This window comes from Acromyrmex echinatior, chromosome 9 (assembly GCF_024713525.1).
Source record: "Acromyrmex echinatior isolate Ae372 chromosome 9, ASM2471352v2, whole genome shotgun sequence".
NCBI classification, from domain to species: Eukaryota; Metazoa; Arthropoda; class Insecta; order Hymenoptera; family Formicidae; genus Acromyrmex; species Acromyrmex echinatior.
In genome coordinates this window covers 9,547,952-9,570,269 of record NC_141860.1, presented here as the reverse complement: position 1 = coordinate 9,570,269, position 22,318 = coordinate 9,547,952, and the positions used below count along the sequence as shown (strand labels likewise).

Sequence of the window (22,318 nt, the reverse complement as noted above, 5' to 3'; positions counted from 1 at the left end):
GTTCACTGAACGTTATGAAAGATAAAAAGGCACTTGTGTCACCAAATGAAAAGAACTCAGAAATATCTACTTACGTTTAGTGACTTTTCGCATTAATCAGAAACGCAAACAAATTTCTAATAGGATTGTAGTTGACTTTATTTTATTTCAATACAGCAAGCAGTTAAAAATATATACTGTTTTTAAATGTTACGATGAGGAAACGCGGTTAAGATAAACTTATGATATAATGAGAAAGCTGAGACATTTCTCGAGGTAACGAGGAAAATTGGAATAGTGATAAATGTAGGATAAATAAGAGAACGCTCTTTACAAATCCATGAGTCCTTTATTAAGAAATACTGCATCGTTCCGACAATCGCGAAATGGTAGTACGAATATAATCTTTAAGCTATGAGAGCTTCGACGCAGCCTCCTTCTCGAGTCGTCGACTTTGCTCGGAGCGTTTTCCAGGGCGGTGTTCCGGAGTTTTGACATTGGATTACGAAGCGGCGTAAAAGTCCCCCGTGTAAAACTTTAATTACATTTGAATATAAGCACGCCGCGGGGACGCCGGTACTTATCCGAGAATGCGGCTAAGGGGACTTCTCTCTCGACCCTTTCGATCCGTTTTTACGTAATTCCCGCGGGGTGGTTCGCGTCTTAAGCGGTGGTAAGGCCAGTTGTTGTTGTTGTTGCAGCCTTCCGTACCGTTCGCGATCACGAAACGTTCGGATTGCCGCGCTGGGCGGGGACGCTATGTCGATCGGTGGTTTACGCTCGAGAGCTCACGAAACTTGCGGACAAAGACGAAAGGAATGGTTTCGACGCGATTCCTATTTTCTTTTCCTTCTTCTTCTTTTTTCTTTCTTTTTTTTTTTCTTTTTTTCGCAATGGCAGCCGCAGCCGCGCCGAAGAAACGCGCCAAGTTACTTCCACGTGAGTAACTTGCAACTTAAGACTGTAAATATTTGGATAATTGTTCAGGTATCGTAAGGAAGACTGCATCTCGGATGACATATTGCTCATAATTCTGGATGGTTCACATCTTTTCATTTCTGTGCAAACTTTTATTACATGTTCTATATAAAATTGTTTAAGAATGTTACGATATCAATACTGTTAAGGAAAATATTCAATACTAATAATTTGTAAATCTGTGTATCGTAATGTAAAAGTAATAAGGAAAAGTAAGAAAAATCTTAATTAAACTAACAATCAGTTTACCAAGAAATTGGAAACTAATCTTTCTCAAGATAATTTTTCTGAGATTTGTATCTAGTGATTTATATCCTGTTGGCGACTGATTTACAAAGAAGAATTATTAGCAAGCTTGCCGAGTTAGCCAAGTAATCCAATCTTCCCCTCATTATTCGGATATTTCGGATAAATACGAATATGAGGATTCTCATTCAGAGTATCTGGATACTTGAAAAAAAAAGTCTGATTTTATATTATCTATTAAAATAATCATTTATTAAAAATTTATCAATCGAATTTTTTTGCTCTAAACCTCTTGATTAATTTTAGTAATAGATTCTTGTACAAATTTCGAATTTATATTTACTCGAAAAAAGAGAGAGAAAGAGAGAGAGAGAGAGAGAGAGAGAGAGAGGGGAGAAGGGGAAGTAATAAATTGTTATTTACCGTATTCTAATTCAAATATTATTTGAATTATTTCAGTATACGAATTATCCAAATTACTCAAATTATCCGACTTATCCGAATTGTCCAAATTACTGGAATTATTCGAATAATCGTATTACCCGAATTATTCGGATATCTCAATTTCAAAGCTGAATTGCGGCGGCGTCCGAGTATTCTGGATATCTGTTGAATATCTCATCCGGAATTCGGATTTTACAGCCTCACATGAAAACCATGTACCGGCGAACACACACGCAACACCAAACACGACGGAACGAGAGAGAGCACCTGAACAATTTCGGTGGCGCGACAAGGAGAAGACGGAGACACGACAGAGACATAGACAAAGTAGATGACACACCGGGCGGCGTAATGCCGTATCGCTAGACGCATTCGCCTTAATTCGTAGACCACTCCTCGACCGATCCGATCCGTAGCCGATCGATGGTGCGTCTCGATTGGATTCTGCCAGAGAAAAGACGCGGACCGTCGTTGTGGAGGGCCGACGCGGGTTACAATCCGCGTTATCAGGAGTCCTTTGGTCTCGCTCATCCTACCGGTCGTTCAGAACCTCAGCGCAAATCAACAGGACCAGCAGATGCAACGCAAAGTAGAGGCGTACGGTAGAGTGTCCCGTGGACGCCAGGGCATAAGCGTAGGATGAATAGCACTCCCTGCGAGCGTAACATACATGCATGTATAAGATATCTTCCATGATAAACAATGTAAAAAGTTTTGACAATTTGTCGAGATTATTCGGAGTAGGAAAATACTATTTCAGAGTTAGATTGTTGGAAATTTTTTACAATTAGTACAAAAATGTGAAATACCTCACATTCCTTTCTTAACTATCATTCGAGCTTGCCTTTTATCTCAGTTTACTTTAAAATTAAAATAAAGGGTATGAGAATACGGTTGAAAGAATGCGAAAAATAACACGGACAATGTTATTTTTCCTATCCTTTTTTTGTCGCAATTTTTCGATAAATTTCTTTCGTCCTTTCAAATGAACGTATTTATACATTTGTTAGGCTCCAAGTTTCACTTTTCTGCCGAATCTTACGAGGGCTGAGCAGTTTTATGACCTAACTTCGAAAATTCTAAGACAAATTAGCTGGCGACTCGGAGTATGCATTAATCACTCGACGTTTACATTCCTGTTATCTTCTTGCGCGATTTGTCAACTCGAGGTCGTTTCGAGGAAAAAAAAAAAAGTAGACATTTCTTATTCCATCAATAATATATTTCTCCAGCATCGTTTTGCCCGATGCATAATACATTTTCCTCGCTTCGAATGTACGTTAAAGAAGATTCGCGCGAAATTTCTTTAAAAATCTGTCTGGCGTGTATGTTCATATTATTTTTGCAACGGCAGTCAGTCGTAAGGTGTTACAACATTACTGGCTAATAGGAAATTGCTCCCAACTTCGAAACATTACCGCGCTAAAGCCATCTCGCTGAGAATTCTCTGAAATCTTTGAATTCTTTGAGACTCCTTCAAGACTTTGCAAGATTACATGACGCTTTCAAACTACGGGAGCTTTCACAGTGCTTAATTTACGAAAACGTCTCGTGCCGCTTTGCGAATATTGAAAAGTGCAATAATCCCTCTCTATCCGTCTTTCCATTTATCCATTTTCATGCCGACATTTATCTAGCCCGTTATGTGTATTACTGACTTGTTCTACTTTGAAATTTCAAACTGTCGAGACAACTCTTTTGGACCTTTATCTCCTCTGTTGTTTTAATATGTCAGGCTTTTAACATACTTTGGAAAATGAAAAAGTACATCGATTATTAAACAAAGTATCTTTTTGTAATATGAATACACAATGAATAGGAAATAAAGGCCCTAAATGGTCAAATTGGAGTTTTAGTGCTTGAATAATTTGGTGTAAATTTATATACATATCCTGTAAATTGCGCGCTGCTTAATTTTCAGTTTTGAAACGTAATCCTAACAGAACTGGAGTAGTAATATTACAAATTAAATTGACAATATACAATAACATTGATTCTCATTTTAATAATTTAATGTTGATAAATATCTTAAAATCTGTAAATAATTTTATTACCTTAATCGATATTAATATTTTTCGTAATAGAATGATTTACATCGATTGTTGATAAGTGTAACATATAAAGAAAGTAAATATTATTCATATAATTTGGTCTAATATACTATCTAATAACACATTTTGTACCAATAGCATTTTTTAAATATTCTAGTAAACAAATTGTCTCGACAAATTGTCAATCATCGTCGATTTTTGCTCTCTATTTAAGTTTATAATTAATAATAAATTAAAAAATATTTAAACTATAAAAATATTACACAATTAATTCAAAGCAAAGAGCTTTCATTGATAAAATTTTCTAAACTTTCTTCGCTTTCCTCTTGTAATAGTGCTATTACTTTAGCTGGCAGAATACGTGCGATATGTTTCGTTACAGAATACTCTGATCTAATCGGTATTCACTTCACGTATACACAACCAATTAACGACGAACATCGAGAGCCTACTCTCAATGGATACCAAGTTTCATGAGGCATCATTTGGATTATTGTATCCTGCTGCATTTTCGAAATGGCAGAAAGCGATCGAATTAAATTTCTGTGAAAATTCACGATAACTTATTATCCAAATATTTAATTCAATTAGCTGTTAAAATTAATCAAGACGTTTTATATATACATATATATTGAATAAGAAATAAACTCAAGATAGATTTATTTAAAAATAAAATGTTTTCGTAAAAAGAAAATCATACCTTCAATTTTGTTTTGTGAGAAAAATTTAATATCGTTCTCGTGAAATAAGCTTGTCGATATCACGAATATATTTTCGTGATAATGCAATTTTCTCGGCGTATATTGCACGATCGATCCACGTTTGAAATCGCTTTTACTTACGTTTAAACGGTAGATTGAAGTACACTTTTATCGTAACCCCCATGCTCACGAAACGCACAATTGCAGTTACTCACGAAATTGATCAAGTATTTTAAAAACATCATATAAAAAGTTTTTATAACCAAATAGTGGAGAAACTAGAAAGCTAACGTATATATATATTACGAAACAAATGTTCATTATTAAAAAGAAAATACAAGATTACTATTAGAAGATTGCAAATGATATATTTCTAAAATAACAACTTTCCAAATAATTACATGAAATTTTCGGAATACTCGATTATTTTTCCGAGTCGCTTGCATAAAGCTCAAGCTATACCTGTAGGACTCGGGATTTAGCCTCGTCACAGTGCAGTAATGATGCAGCGCACAGACTCCGTTGAGAGGACCGCCACAGCCCCAGATTTGCTCTACCTCGCGCGGCAGCGAGACCGTGTTGGCCGCGTAATACCTGTGGGACATAGAATATACTCACTCCCCACACACACACACACACACACGCACGTACGCACGACTGCGAGGCGTGGGGAGGTAGGATAATATACACAGACCGAGACCGAGCTTGTGCATTAGGAGAAACGCGAGAGAGCGGTCGGGTATCAGGACTGTTATTAGCATCGTAATGGCGCGCGCGTCTCGAAAAGGGGTTGACAGTTATCACAATGTCGCCGGGCCAGAGTCAGGTATTACTATGAGATATAATTGCTGGCTCATGGAGAAACGCGGGAATTATTAATCCTCAACCGTGGGCATCGATATCTCACACGACCGACGTCACTTAACCACATTCCGCACGTCAGCATGAAACACCCATTGAGATATTTTGACTGACATTTATGCGAAACGTACTACGTAAGAGGCTTTCAACAATAAGCAGCCGAGTGTGAGAAGAATATTCTTCTTACGTTCGACTGTGGCTTATTGTTGAAAGTCTCTTATCCTTAGCTTTAAATCTCAAGTCGTAAGAAATTGACCAATCATAGTCGATTATATAATCGATTATAATTGGTCAATTTCTTACGACTTAAAATTTAAAGCTTAAATAATGGCTTATTGTAGAAAGCCTTTAATAAATCGATCGCAACACAAACATGATCCTGAGTTGATTCTTTTCTTATAAAGATCGCGATTGGCATCTTGATAATACAAATGGTATTTTTGAACGATCACTATTTGCTTTACGTCGTATCTATTGATTAATCTAAAGAAAAAAGAATGTACGTCGACACGAGCGAGCCAGCGGCTTAAGACGTAATCGAGGCCAATAATTAGCGGGGTACGCCATTATGGTTTTAGGGCTAAATTACGCGAACGGATCGATCGATCCACTTCATCGCATACATACCTGACGAAGGCGTAATCATTCGACTGCGTAAACCGGTCCGCCAGATCGTGAAGAGTGATCGCCGTTATCTCATCCAGCTCATAATAGTCGAGCAGCGAGTACTCGACTATCCAGTTCGCTTTGCCAATTGAATTCGCTTCGGGCAGATTAAGATAGTACTGCGTGTAATCCAGAATCTGCGCAGCGTGCAACACGTACACATAGACAGGTTTCTACATTTCTGCGTCCCTTTTGAAATTGGTACGTCGCGCAAATAGAGCGTTCCCGTTACGGAAACCTCGCGATAATATTGAGAATGTATACGCGCCCGCCATACCACCTACCTGTCCGGTGTTAGTTTCGAACTTGTAGAGTCGCAAACCCGGGTTGTTGGGCCCCCCGACGGTGTTCGGCGTTACGCTGGGAGCCATCATTATCCAAGATACGGGTAGACCTGTTCAATACGAGTATCGTTTCACCGAATAATTAATCGCGCGTTACAAGTATTAATAAAATTAAGGTGAAAACCGATAAAAACCAATTCATCTAGACCAGTGCGATATAAAGGAACGACAAATACTGATAGATAATTTGTCTGAGAAATTGATCGATCCCCTTTTTCTGTGATTATCAAAGGGAAAAGGAGGACAGTTCAACAAAATACTTTGAAAAGAAAAACGAAGATCGAAGTTGTTTCATTCTAAATTACAAGAGATAAGAAATAAAGATAAATGGTCCACATGATTTGTATCGTGTCAAGAAATTGTTATATTCCAGAGAAATATTATCTATGGTTGTACTAGTGCTACTAGCTACCCGCACGATTTACTACTCTTTTGTAACTAGTGTTTGTAAATAAGTCCTGACAATTTTGCTGTAACATACCTGTGTCGCTGTATATCACGCGGAACGTATCCGAATGCCAGTGGCCAAAGAACTGTCCTCGAATGATGTCCGAGTAGAGCCGGACTACCTGCAGATATTTGGTGTTGTGCCTCTCGTTGAGCGCCGCGGCGCCGCTTTCGTGGTCGTCTACCCCCGGCGGTGTGTGGCCGACTATGTACACCTGACCGTTACAGAGTAGAATAGGAATGATCATCGAACATCGATATTTCGAGGAATCTGCATAGTTAGGTCGGTTCGACGTTTCGTTATCTGTGTTCTACCTTAATATCTATTCATGAAAACTCGATGTATTCCGATACTATCTTCGATGTTTCCCACATTGGATTGATTTTTGACGAGCCACGTTATTTGACGTGAAGACACTGATGCAATGTATACTTTTATGTTACAATAAATTTTTCCTAAAAAGTTTTTATTTAATTTTTCTCTCGTATGCGTATAAGATTTTATTGTGATGTGAAGATGTATCATAAGACATGGCGGTTCGATAAATAGAAACTTTTAGAATGTCAGGCTTTTTTGGCCAATTAATTTATAAAAATATTTTCTATGTCCATTATTTGATGTTAATCCTATTTATTATCATTAATAATGCTTCATCCTGTGTGTGTACTTATATACTCTCTAAATTCTTTGGAATAGAATTTAAAGAGTATATAAGTACACACACCTTAAGAATGAAATTTGAGCCAGTATTGGAAAAAAATGGCTCAATTTTCTATCTTTAAGAATGAGATTTCGCTCTTCAAAGTAAGAGTTTAAAAGTTTAAGAGATTATTATAAGTATCGATTGTGTATGTTTTTGTGCAATAGAATGCTGTCTCAGTATGATCTGAATTTTTAAAGCTTTTATAGAACATTATCTCACTTTCTAAACAAAGTTATATCCAAATGTACATAAAAATAAAAATATCGTTTTTTAATACATTTTTGGTATTTAAAAATAAACAAAACTATATAAAGTCATAATTGTAGGCTTGTATATTTTCGATCATCCGTGAGAACCGTTAGACATAACATTATATATCGTTGTTAAAACTAAATGAATATCAAATGTTAAATATATTAAATTGTTACATTTTTTTTTATAAAAACTTTTGAGGAAATTGTCGCATCATTATGTGAGTATTGTATGTAGTTTTTTAGAATTAGAAATTTCTACAAATTTATATATATCTTGATCTAAATAAATCAATTGTGAAGAAATTCTTACATTATGGGACTAAACGTAATTTTCGCCGTTAAACGAGTAATTGATTTTGCATTTTTAATTTGGACATCTTTTGAAGATCTGACATGATTCACCAGTATTTATCATCAATAATTGACGTGGGATTTTTCTTTAATTTAAAATCGTTGTAAAGCGAAAGAAATATTAACTTATTTATACTGAGAAAGACTCTATGTAGCCGAAACGTTTATATTGTAATTTATATATTGATAATTATATTAATATGTTAAATTTATATTAAATATATTAACAAAATACCTTTTATTGCTCGTTAATTGGTCGCTGATTTTTGAATTGTTTTACGTTGCAAACTTCGAGCGTTTATTTATATTCTTGTTTTGATATTAGATTTATAGATTTAGTTTTGATATTATATTCTAAAAATAAAATCAATCTAAATAATTACGAATGACATAGATTGCAACGATGAAATGTATCAGTCCAATTACAATTATTATTGGAATTTACATTGAGAAAAGTATATTTTATATAGATAGAGTAAAATAAAAAATAAATATTCGCCACTCTTATTGTTAGAGTTTTGTATATACCCATAATAATTAAAAATATTTACCTTCTGTTATTATCGTGTTGCGAACTCTACAAAGTTTATTTTTATCACGGAGAAACCTACATGCATATATATATATATATATGATACACATGCATGCTCGAATACATGATAAAATCGGAAATATGTAACTTTGTTAAAGTAAACTTGTGCCACAATGTCGGTAGGAAACTTAATAATAACGATAATATCGTAAATTTATGATAGAATAATTTATTGACTACGAAAAAAAAAAACTGCCGAGAATCGCCGTCAATACTTGGATACTAAATATCGACAACTCCCGTCCGATACGAAAGAGCGGAAGCATTCTCATTCAACGGAGATATCCTTAGTTACGTCGCGTGACTACGTTCCGGTTAAACAGACGCTCTAGGGTGAATCACGTACGTGGCTACGCAATGTGTCTCTCGGGACGTAGGAAGTCTCGTTAGCATCAGCAAACCGGCCAGTCACTCGCGGATGGCAAGCGCTAGTGTACACAGCACCCACACACACATACACAGAGATATGCTTGTTCGATCGTGGTGTCTGTCGCGACGACGGAGGATTGGAGATACGAAGGACCTGATATCTAATCGGACACGTACGCGAAATTAGTCCCACCGGTTCGAAACGCAAATTGACGCAGAAGTTGGTGCTCAGCGTCGAGACCTCTGATTGAAAAAGTAGCCCAGATATGTCCCTGATCGTCGAGAAGACATCTCCGAAGAACAATCGGAAAACGTATTAAAGCTAATAAGGATCGACTATTTTCTTGATTAGCCAAAATTACCATGAAACTGTGCCATCTTATTTTTAACTCTATTAAAAATCTTAATTCAACTGGAATCTTTTCTGTCTTTTCAATTATTTCTACGGTAATGAAACGTATATAATTAATTCTTCTTAATTATTTAATATGTAACTGATAGTTTTAGACGATCAACGAAACTGCATCTGTTATTCTCAACAATAACAGAAATATTAATGGCATTAACAGGGACTATTGACGAAAGTATCTATTATATAATGAATCAGAATTCACCAATTCGAATCGAGAACTCGGTTATATTCCCATAGGGTCATTCCAACCAAAATAGTAAATAAAATAGATAGAACAAAACTCGTTAAGTGAATAACGGAAGAGAGATACATTTTTCATTCGCCGGGATTCTTTCTCGTCAAATCGCGCCGTGGGGAAAAGGCTGCCTTCTTTGAAAGATAAATGGTAACGAACGCGGTTGAATGAGAGTGACGCGTTTGGAATTATGTGGCGAATTGTCGCGTCGCGCGGGCGTTGCGGTCCGCGGAATAAACGCAAAAACGTTCGTCCGCGCGACGCGACGGAGACGCAAAGGGAGAGATGCAAAAAGCGCGCTCTCCGCAAACAACCGAATCGTCGACGCCGCGGAGATTGAAAAATATCGCGTGAAAAGCGCACAGACGTCGATTTTAAATTGCTGCCGAGGGCCTTTTGCCGAAGGTGCAGGAATCACGGCTGCCATTCAAGGGAGGCACGAACGAATTGGACCGGGCTACAATGGATCGCTGATTGGTCAGTTTTGCCGCTGACGCTCTTAAACGACTCGTAATTTGTAATCGCATTATCCGTCCGACGTCGGGAACGATCGATCGATCCATTTCCTCCTTTTCCCTTCCGCCAGCTGTACCGCCAGCAACCTCTCCTGTAGTAGGATCCCCGTCCGTTTACCGTTTTACCGTTTGCCACGACATCGCTTCCCGTCTCCATGGGAATGCCGGGGGATCGAGAAGCCCACTTGGACCGTTTGCGAAACGACAACGGCGCAGGATTATATCTGTCCACGGAAAATCGGATTTCTATCTCGGAACCCTGGGCACCTACCCCTCACCGCGTTCCCTTTCTTCCAACCCCTTTCGCTCCCTGTCTCCGCACGCTCTTTTTATCCGGGCGCACATAAGGACGTACAAGATTTTCCGAGAATTCTTCTCCGGAAATCCCCGGGGGAGTGCGTCGGGATGTCCGCGCGGTGCGATCGAGCGAGCATCCGAGGAGCGGGATACCTCCGGAGAAACTGGAGGATAAGAGGGTGACGCGGGAGGATCGGAGAAAATTATTGCTGGTTATCAGAGTCGCGACCAACGAGCCATGCTTGCTACATTTTCCGATTGTTATTACCCTACTGGTCATTTCATCGCTTTTCAAGAGGACAGCTATTTTGCTTCCACGCTCGTTGATCCGCATTAAGAGCTTTCCGAGAAGAAAGGAGGAGAGAAAGCCAGAGAAGGAAAAGGAGAAACGGAGAGAAAGAGGAAGGCTTTAAGAGTCTCCTGAGAGCTTCGTGGAGTATCGTGCATGGCTATCGGGCAAAGAACATACTTGGTTTATCGAAACCCATCACATAACCCATCATATGATGCGTTATTACTCTATTGTGAATGTTCGTCTAATGTCAACTTTACGTTTTGTTTAAAAACTTGCGGAAACGTTACAAAAATTTCCAGAAGATTTCTCGAAACTTGTCAATTGGCCGGAGATTAACGAACAAATCATGGTTCCGTGGTAAAAATAATAGCGCACTCGGGGAAGCGCGGATACGCGAATTCGCGGGAATAACAACAATTAGAGACCACATTTTTTTTTTTTTTTTTTTTTTAATATATATATAAATATAATACGAGGCTACCAGAGTGTATGTAACCACGTTCAGCTTGAAATATAGAGTGGGATTCAGTTTGCCATAGTAAATTCCACGAATAATTTCTGACTTTTGGCCATACGGAATTAAAAATTTACGCAGAATTTTATTGCACACGTAGTTCGAAGGTACACTGAAAAATAATGTCACTCTTCATACGCGAGCCAGTCGGTGGCGTTATGCATCCCGGGGTAACAGGGTTGCCTTTTCGAACGTGCACGTAGGTGAATACGCCGATAGTGACGTGTATGAACGCGATGGCGCGGCTCAGCTCTCTCTCTCTCTCTCTCTCTCTCTCTCTCTCTCTTGGTTGCGCTCGCCGCTCGGTTAATACGATCGGGATCAATGGCGGTGGCGTGCAACGGTTTACGTATATGGACGGGGTCTCCTCTTGCGGGCCCATGTATGGAATACCAAGTCCCTCCATAATTTATCGTCGGTCGTGCCATCTCGGTCGCGTGAAGGATCTCCCTCGCGTATGTCGAACTCGTTCTACTACACGCCCCGCGGCGTAATCGATAACCGATAACCCCGGGAACCGCGATATTCGATAGGTCCCGGCTCGGAAGATTTCCGTTCGCTTGCTCGCTCGCGCGATACCGGAGCCATCGCGACGTAGCTTTCGCGAAGCGAGTGCGCCGAATTAATTGCCTCGCTGATCGAAGAGGATTTTGCGATCGGTCCTCTCCCTCCCTCTTTCTCTCTCTCTCTCTCTCTCTCTCATCTCGTTGGATCCCACAACGATCCCCGGGCGTAATGGGCATTACCTACGATTTGTCATCGCGCTTTATGACGCGAATCGTACGAGAGAGAGGAAGAGAAAGTGCAATACGTCGAAAACGGAAATCCCGGAGAAATTGTATTCGGGAATAGAGAGAGGGACCCACTCTTGCGATTTGCATTCAAATCTTCGCTGGAAATTATACAATTTGCTCCATCTTCCTACGAGGATATATACGGTTAGCTATTACTATTACAAATTTTCGTTCAAGAATCTCCTTAAGCTAAATTCGTCGGTGTACGTCGGTAAGAGTTAATAAGCTGGCTGGTAATTATAACCGTAATGTATCATGCTGTCGGGCCAACAAATGTATCTACTCACACGGTAATTTTTAAACGCGCAAACGAGAAGGAACGAAAATGATGACTACAAAACAGCTCGCCTGATAAATCATACATCCTATTGAAGCCCGATCAGCGGGATTTTATTCGCTTCGTACGCTCTATGGGAATTCATTTCATTAAAATTTATCTCCTTGACGATCTCATCTGTGTCGCGTTGGCGCTTTAATACGAAAAGCAGCGCGAAACACCGCGCCGTTTATACACCGCGCGATTTTTTCCATTGCTCGTGCAATTGCTCGTCGTATCGTGTATCTTATTCTTGAAATAAAAGAAAGAATGAGAAAAAACACATCTCGTTGCGCGGTAAAGTGAGACGAGAGCAATACCGTCACCTTAAATTTTCCCCAATGTCGGCAGTAACCTGGGTTTTCCACGCTTTTCGCGAAACAATAAACTGTGAAACTGAATAATACCTTTACATGGGTGCAACCCTTCAATTACTCAACTTGTCGTGTGACACGCGAGATACGCGGGGAATGTTTTATACGTGCATATTTACCCGGTGAAACACTTGCCATAATTCTACGATGTCTGGCGAGCTTGACGGGTAATCGGAAGAATTGCTTGTGTATCTGATGTAGAGCGATATTATAACTATAGGTGCAGAATTGTTGTACCGTTAAGTCAATCTGCGACATCGTTAAGTCAATCTGCCAATTTATCAATCAAAATGCATCAACGGGATTAAGTATATATAGAGCGAGGAAAAAAAAATGCGGGCTTTATTTTAAAAAATTGCGGTGTAACGTTATTGGACAGCGGGATATTTCGCGAAAAGTAAGATATTGAATGACGCGACACTGCCGCGCACGAGATTCGCGACTTCTGATATTAATCTCCTGGAGGAAAGTTCAGTGAAACGTGCTTTCCAATAAGCACGATCGTGTGAGTGACTTGACGAGGTCGTTTTTAGATCGGATGAAAGTTTCGTATCGAATATTCGTGTGTCGACGAAGTTCCGTGTAAAACAAGCCGCCCGCGGCGGCACTGATTAAAAATCTATTCGATAAGTTATTGGACGTGCAAAGAACAACTACTCCTCACCCTTCTCTTTTTGTGTTATTTGCACCGATTGTTCGATGCGAGTTTCTTTGTGATAGGCAAGTAACGCATGCATCCCGAGAAAAAAAATCTCAATTTCATTAGCATACATTTAACTTTACCGTGTTTCTTTTTGCGCTAAACCCTCGTTTAATAATCATGATATTTTATGTGTAGAATGAATTTAATCAATTATTTAATAAGAATTTATAAATGTACTTACACAGAAGTAGCGTAACACAAATTGTACGATTTCAGAACATTGACGTGCGACATTTTGGAAGAAACATAAATTGTGTTGTGTTTAAAATTTATCTCCTTGGCGAGCTGTTGGCCCTTTAATACGAAAAGCAGCACGAAACACGTTCATACACCGCGCGATTTTTTCATTGTTCATACAATTGCTCGTCGTGTATCTTATTCTTGAAATAAAAGAAATGAAAAAAAAAACACATCTCGTTGCGCGGTAAAGTGTTCATAATTGTTAGTTAAAAGTCTCTAAAATTTTATTTTTAACAATGAATTCAATATTGAGCAGGAAAAACTTATTCATTAAACAATATTTTTAAAAATTATATTTTATCTTTCAAGTACGTATTGATATTTACAAAAGCTAAACTGTCAAATGTAATTTTCACAACGACTCTTGACGCATGAATATCTAGAAGTGCACGAATACGCGCGCATTTCAAAATGTATAATTTTATAGATTAGAGTACATGTATCTGGCACCGAATTACAGCATATTTTCAACGATTAAACGCCCATTTATTCAATCAAGTTTCGTGTTAAAAGACTCGTGTCCACTGGTTTATAAAGCTGATCGATGATCAGCTTTATTAGAAAGAGCTTAATTTACATACGCGTGTCATAATAGCGAACGACTCGACATTCGCTCTGAGATACCTGTCGTTTTCATCGATCCGAGAAAACTGATAGCATGTAAAAATTCTTTTGTCCTACATTATCTTTTTACATACACTCTGCACGGGATAGATACACGCATACGCGCAAATATATATGCGCACGGTTCAACGGACACGAAAAATTTCAATGCATCCTTTATCACCGGCGTCCAATATTCGTTTCGAATCGAGTTACATACGAAGATAGTCTCATAGAATATTTCCGCTTAATTTAGTTCCCACGTATGCTGAAGAGTTCAATGGTGCCGAAAATCGATATTACTGACAAAATAACGCGACACTTACATTAAAAGATGAAAATTCCATTATCCCGACAGACTGTCCAAATAGGAATCGATCCGAGTTGAATTAGTGCCGTATCCTCGATTCTCACTCGCATCCTCGACTTTAAATCCCTCCCTCCATCTAGCTCTCTATCAAACCGTCAGGCGTGCCTTTATCATTTTCGCAGTACTTCTTTATTCGGCAAAAATCCATAAAATTGTTTATCGATATCGGCGATGTCGCGAATTATTTATTATCGTCGTATACCCTGGCGACGAAGGAGAGCGCGATACAACAGAAAGAAAGTAATGCGTGCCCGACGGCAGTATAATAGCTCTGAAGACCAAATAATATCGTATATCGTAAAGTAACAACCTACCGTCTCCTTCTTCTTCCGCGCATTCTCGAGGACCGACTGGAACCAGGACCATTGGCCGAAGGGATCCTGCGTGTTATCGACCGTACTGCTTCCAGAGCGATGCAGCATACGGCTGTCGACTGGGTTCAGCCACAAATTCGTATTAAGGAAGACGATCCGATATTTTTTCGAGCGCTGCTCGATCGTATAGTAGCCGGCTGCAACAAATTTTGAATAGTGCCGTGGCGGTAAAGCCAGGGTGAATTTATGCCCGCCAATAAGCTTACTTTGTGCCGTAACATTTTCAGAGGGAGAGGGCATCCATAAATGTTGCATCGACCCGTTGCGCGCGTTTCGAATCAAAGAGCGAACCCCGTTTGCTGATCATTTATGCATCTCTCGGGACCGTAAGATACCTCTTTTTGAATTTTAATACATTACGGTACGATATAATAAATGTACGATATTATTGATATGCATACATATTACAAAGATTAGCTAAAGGGCTAACCGATTGTAGGATAAATCGTCATTAACCATCAAATACTCTTTCGATATCACGTATCCAGTGATTTTTTTTCCAATGTTTTTTTTTCTATCACTTATAATTTTTTTTTTATTAGTAAAGATACATTTGTTTGATACCGTTACGTCCCTTAATGTCTGGCACTTTGATTGAAACAAATTTTACAATATCGTTCATTTGCTACAATAACGACACAATTTAAAAAAAGAAAACAACAAAGTTTCTAGAAAATGAGTGTGATTGTTGTAAATCAGTAAAATTTTATAATATTAATTTTAAAGTGTAAGTTTGGAGTAACAGCTGATTTTAAAAGAATAAAAATATAATAATCAGAGTATGTTTTTGTCTTTATGTTTTCGTTATTTTACTGTAAGCAATTCCAAAATGACAATTTTTTAATCATGTCATTATTGTAATAATTATGCGATATGTTCATTTTTATAAAAGTTACAAGCAATTAAATATGTCATAATAGTGTTGCTCCCATAGTGTAGCGTTTAAGAATTAATTTGTAATAAAACCGTAATTATAATTCAATAATTAACATGATTCTCGTAGCCCTTCTCAACATATTTCTAATTAATTTATTACTTGAACTATTCACATTATGTATTTCAATAACTAACATTTTCCATCGCTACTTCAATCCGTTTAACTATTTATTTCGTATTGTTCATCGTTTGAGGATCGCGTAACAGCATTTGTTTACTTACCCTTTACAAAAGTATCCACCGCTTCCGGTGGTAGCCAATTTTGCCAGACGGAAGCGAGCTGCGTATAATTCAGGCCTATGTCTTCGTGGCCGAGTGCGGGGAACACGAATTGTCCTTTAAACGTGCGATGCAACAGTTCGGTCAAATTCCGCAAACACTGCAGACGCAGCTCGGCGTTCATGCCGGCATTGCGCGTCAGCGCGTCACTGCAACAAGTAGTTACAGCCTCGTTAGTCCTAGTTACATAGAACGCTCGTACTCAGGGATTACAACGCGAGCGCCGGTGATTATCGCCGATAAATACAGCGAGGAAGAGGAAATGTCGCCGGATAAGGACGCGCGTCTCGTTGTGCCGCGTCGCGACGCGTCGCGTTGTGTCGCGTCCCGTCACGTCGTGTCGACACGCGAGATGAAGCGCAATGCGGTACGACCTCAACGACGAAATGAGACGTGCGAATTGTCACCCAAACGAGACGCTGATAATTGTTACTTCAACGGTAACTGATTAAACACCGACGGATGACGAAAATGGGAGGAAAGTGACACGGCAGAAATATAAATGACATGTTCTGAAATTAAACTAGGAGGAAATTCATAAATATAAACGTTTATAGTGTAGTTGTACGGAATATTCTTTTAGAAATGGATCATATTCTTACTACTTTTAAATTATTATGACTATCAAGGAAACGTGTGTATTGTTTATATTAAATTATTTATGTTACTTTTTTTTTATTTCTTATTCAATCACTCGTATGATTTTTGTTGACTTTTGTAATTTTTATGAAGATCTAATTATTTTAACATTGGATATAAATTTTGTTAAGAGTTTTTTGAATATTTATTATTAAATTACTTCTTTATATTTTAACTGAAATATGACTCAAGTGCGAAACATTCTTGTTCTTAATATATTGCTTATTTATACTACATTTAATTATTTATAACATCTATACTTGTTCATTTTTCTGATCAATTTATATTATTATATAATATTAATACTATGAATATAGAATTGGTAAAAAACGAAAAGCTTTATATCGTTTTCCTTAAAAAATAATTTTACAAATTGTATCTTTGCTCCGAAATATCATTACAAGCAGAAAACTCAGGTAATTTACAGTTATCTCTAAATAGAATGATTACGTATACAAGATTAATACAAATGGAATTTAGTCCGAAATCGAAGCCCGCGAGTTCAATATGTCGAAATGTATTAACATTAATGTGTGACGAATTTGAAATTCATGATACTTTGAAACTTTTCGGAAATAGAAATTTCATATTATATCAATATTTTAACATTTACTGCTTGTACTCATTTACATCTGTATTTCTCTAATAATAATTGCAATAAAGAGACGGTATTACATAAGTGGAGAAAGTCATCGGTCGTAATATTTGTACTGGTCAACGGTACTCGTCGCTTCCGGTAATTAATTGGAAGTCGTGCACCTCCAACTAGTAAATCGTTCGTAAAGTAAATTTATTTAACGGTAATATATTCAACACATAATAATCGCGTTATTAACTGAATTAACAACTTGCCGTTTCCCAAACTGGATCTTGTTTATAATTTCATTGATGATAAATGAGATCTCATGAATAAATTACAATACGTTAATGATTCATTTAACAACAACAATCGTTATTAACGATAGCAGGTCGTATATCGTTTGACTATTATAAAAGCCCTGAATATTTTCATAAATTTCAAATACGTAACATAAATTAGTAATAATGATAACAACGATAATGATTTGCAATGGAAACAATAATAATAATATTACCGAAAATAATCAATTGAAAAAGAGCTCTTAAAAACAATAATAATAATAACAATAAAATATCCTTGTATAATATTTCAATATGGAACTCGAAGCAGAAAGATATTAGTACGAATTATCGGTTAATAAATAGCCCCTATTACATCGATATATCGTATCTCAATCATAACGTAGACCAATTATATCGTATTCATGAAAAAGAATAAAAAAGAACAGATTATCGTCCATGAAAGTTCATTTGGATGTCACTATACAATGATTCGGGTACTGAAATACGTATCGAACCACATTAACCGACAATTATACGATAGTTCGACATACCCCGTCCACAGAACAAATTCGATATCGCCATGCTTCGATCTCATCGCCCGTGCTGCCGATTCGATCAAAGCCCAGGGCGAGTCGCAGCTGTAGTCGCCAAACTTGCCCGCCAGTTTTCTGTCGAGCCTCATACGTCCGCCATCGACGAGGTTTCTCATGTTCCAGCACTCTGAAACACGATGGTAAATGGAGGTCCGCGCATGAGAGACTATCGAGAAGCGACAAGTGGAAGGGTCGCGAGAGAAAAAGCAGTGTTGATCGTGGGAACTGGTGAAATAAAAAATGCACACCGCGTGACAAAGAACCAGCCAGGATCACGCTTATTCACTACTTATTTGTATCTCGCTTAACGTCCGTACGACACGAGGCCTAAGATGGTGAGTCGAATAAACGAGAGGGTGGGGTAATTCAAGTCGCTGCTATTTCGTGCAGGTCTCGTGCCAGCCGAGCACGCTAAGTTCTAGAATGATCGGTAAATACCCGCGCGCGTGTAGACCAGTAAATAACAGTCTAACGTTCTATTAGAGGAATGATAATAATTCGCTCATGCGATCGTCGGAAAATGAAATGTATAACGATTCGAAGGCGTATATTCGTTAAAGCTCGACTGTGAGCCAGTTCGTCGCATGCTGAAAAAATAATTGGGAAAAAAACCCATGCAAATTTCTTCTTTCAAAAAAAAAAAAAAAAAAAAAACACTTGCTATCCAGTAGAAAAGTTTCAGAAATTATGAAGTTTCGTGGAAAATTTTCACAAAATACTAATAAGTTTGAGGGAAATTTGTATGAAACGCTTGGGAAAGTTTATACCTCGAAGCATCTGGCAAACACCGATACTAGGTGAGAACACCAAGGTTTGGATTTCGCAACGGGAGGTCGATCACGTATATTTTCTCTAAGAGCAAAATAGTAAAAAGTGAAAATTTTCACGCGAATTTCGCGAAATCGTGGTCACGTAACCTAACCGAGGCGAAACGATGAAATTTAATAGGATGAGATTCACGTGAGTGATCGTATGAGATATGAAAAACCGGATGAGATAAAAGAAAAAGCTCTCTAACAATTACGTGATCAACTTCCCGGTACGGCGCGGCGCGGCGCGGCGCGCAATTCTGGCCGTATTGGGCGAGAATTAGCAAGTACATGCAAATCATTTTTCTTGAAAACCATGTAACACAATGAAAAAAAAAAAAAAAAAAAAATTCTAAAAACATTCTAATCTATATCCCAATAAAGTTATTTTTAATTGATTTCTTCGCATTACAAAATTGTAAAAAATTACAAACAACGCGTATTAACTTACTGGTATTACTAGGTGTATTTCCTTGCACAGCATATTTTGGGTCGTAATGAATATCGGTGATATGCCAGAAATATCCTGCAAAATAGAAAATTTTATTCTGACCAGAATTAATGGTGAATATGAGATGCGAGAACGTAAAAAGCGCCACAAACAGTTACAAAAATTTCAATATCAAATCGATATGTATTTTGGCGCTTAACACGGTCGAACACTTTCTGGCTTCAGTCAAATCGTATATTTCGAAAAAGTAATAACGAATGGCACGGAATAAAAATAATCTATTTGTCAGTGCAAAATAGGGAAAAATTTCGAATACGTATTACTGTTTATTAAGAGGCTTAATTTATACCTTCAAAAAGCTTGTCATTTTTATGTTCTTTTAAATAAACAGGTTTTTACTTCCCTCCCGTAAAATTTGGCTACCAGTACGTATAACCTTGTCGAAATATCCCAGGGATTAAAACCAGTATCATATCGGTGAGTCCAATTTTCGTTGCTGTAGATATGGAAAAATACATCTCACACCATTGCTGCGCTTCCATTGTCACAAATAAACATAGAGATCATATTTGCGTATCTACACGAGAAAATGCTGCATATAGCGAAATTCGTTTAGCAAATGGAAATTTTGCTTTTTCGTCAGTAAACCACACGAGTACAAAGTTTCATGAAATTTAGCTGATTATATCTTGGAGAGAAAAACTAAATACAATAGATAAAATGCAGTTAAGAAAAACGTCACAGTGCAACATTGTACAAATATTATAAGCTTTACTTTTTGTGTTGCAGCTTTATTTCTTATTTATTAGTGTTATAATATAAATGTCGCTGTGCGCAATATTGCAATTTCAATTTTAATTGGAATCTTATGCTTCTTTTTTGATGCACTAACAAATGCAATTTTTAATTGTCTATAAAAAAATAATAAAAATTATTTCTACAAAAATTATCAATATAAAAATATTTAAAATTTTATTATTATGAGTAAAAGAGAGGTTATACAGAATGGCTCACAGTAACTTAATATCTCCTGTTCTGTTGAAGCTGAAAAAAATTACGGAATAAAAGAATAAAAAAAATTTAAATAGTTCAATAAGTGCTATCTTTTTGTATATATTCTTTCAAAGAAAGTTTTTTTCGTTATTGCAATTATATAACGTATAATAGCTTTTCTTGGAAACATTATTAATTCATTTAATCTGTGCATAAAAATATTAAAATAAGATAATCGAAAATATTTTAGAAGATATTTAATATTTCATATCAAAATATGTCAGAGTCAAAATATAAAATATTTTATAAATTGTTGTCTTTCTGACTGCCTTATTTCTATATCTTTTTATGAAAAATAAAATAGAATAGAGAGATATTCAGCTACATTATTCCGGTGTACGTGCAGTTGCATTAACAAAAATCGAGTATAACTATGGATTTGAAGTATTTAAAGTACACTTTCATATTGAGATTCTACTTGAAGTACTACACTCTGAATCTGCCGTTACTTCCTGTCTATTATGTATATTGCGGAGTTTTTCTTTTGAGAAAGCTACGCCGCGAGGTGGATATTCTGGCGGCGCATAAACGTCAGATTGCGCCTGAAGGCAATCGGATGAATCATATAACCGCTAGATAATTTCTTTTCATACAAGATTAAAAATTGCATTTACCAGTACATAAGGAAGTATAACGTGCGTGTCTTACGGTAAACGAGGTACTACGGTTATTCCGGCGGAATTCGCCAATACGGAGTTGCGGAACGTGCAGCACTTACCTATCTTCCCTTGCACCGCGCAGAGCCATGAGAGCAGTATCAGGTAGTCGCGTATCATCTTTCCGGAATCGCACCTGTAATTACAGACTGCGTTTGAGCGCCACAGAAACCGAATGTCGACAATCGGTATCGGTGATAACGGCACGGCAAGACGGCTTTGTTTGCGCGATTGCGCGCCCACGAGTCCACTTCTCTCGCTCGCGAGATTGCAGCCAAGAACTTCGGCCATGAGATGGAGTATTTCCGACAGACTGGATATTCTTAGAGTCATAAAAGATGATAAGTATATATATATATATAGGTCTCCTCGGCATGGTATTAAAGCGGAATAACGTTTCGCGCAGTTTAAAACGTGATATGCAAATAGGTCGGCCATTAATGTCGGATAGTACGGCCACGGATAATTCTGCACGCCCCCTCATCCGTGAACGCACCGAATTTGGATCTGATCCGGATTTTTCTCCAACTTCTATTTCCAAGACATATATAGAGGTGGGAAAAATCAATTCCACGTCCCGCGAAAATTCGCAATCGCGGCAATGCCATTCGGAGCTTTATTTACTCTAGCGCTCAATAATTTCAATCATGTGCGGTACACTTTTAGATTCGACCAATAGAAAAAGATTTGTTGATCTATATATTTGACGTCGCAAAGAGCGTTGCGGGCCAATATCAACAAATTTGTTGGCTTTTGACGTTTTGCGCAAAAAAACAGGCTACTCCCGCATGCTTCTCTTGTTACAAATCAAACTATCAAGCTGTTATATACCGCGCACGGTGCTCGGGACTCTCGTAAAATTGACAGAATCGGACTCGAAATCAAATTCCGTTTACGTCGGATGTATGAAATTCATTATTGTAGGAAAAATATGTGACGAACCGCTGCGTATAATTAATGCAGTGCGCGTCGTGTTCGTTCTCAGCGAAACGTAAATATTCAAGATAAATGA

At 37.7% G+C, this 22,318-nt stretch overlaps 1 protein-coding gene across 1 annotated transcript in view; it reads right to left on the bottom strand.

The window, feature by feature from the left end:
- Positions 1-308: 308 nt before the first annotated feature.
- Positions 309-22,318, bottom strand: part of LOC105153448 (cyclic GMP-AMP phosphodiesterase SMPDL3A) — a 45,532-nt gene continuing 23,522 nt past the window's right edge. Inside the window, exons 2-11 of the mRNA XM_011068299.2 lie at positions 21,369-21,442; positions 19,598-19,672; positions 18,296-18,464; positions 16,188-16,393; positions 14,970-15,166; positions 6,752-6,932; positions 6,211-6,320; positions 5,888-6,063; positions 4,862-4,993; positions 309-2,300 (exon numbers count right to left, since the gene is read on the bottom strand). Coding sequence (XP_011066601.1) covers positions 2,180-2,300; positions 4,862-4,993; positions 5,888-6,063; positions 6,211-6,320; positions 6,752-6,932; positions 14,970-15,166; positions 16,188-16,393; positions 18,296-18,464; positions 19,598-19,672; positions 21,369-21,426 — 1,425 coding nt within the window. The 5' untranslated portion in view covers positions 21,427-21,442 and the 3' untranslated portion in view covers positions 309-2,179. The remainder of the gene's footprint in view (positions 2,301-4,861; positions 4,994-5,887; positions 6,064-6,210; positions 6,321-6,751; positions 6,933-14,969; positions 15,167-16,187; positions 16,394-18,295; positions 18,465-19,597; positions 19,673-21,368; positions 21,443-22,318) is intronic.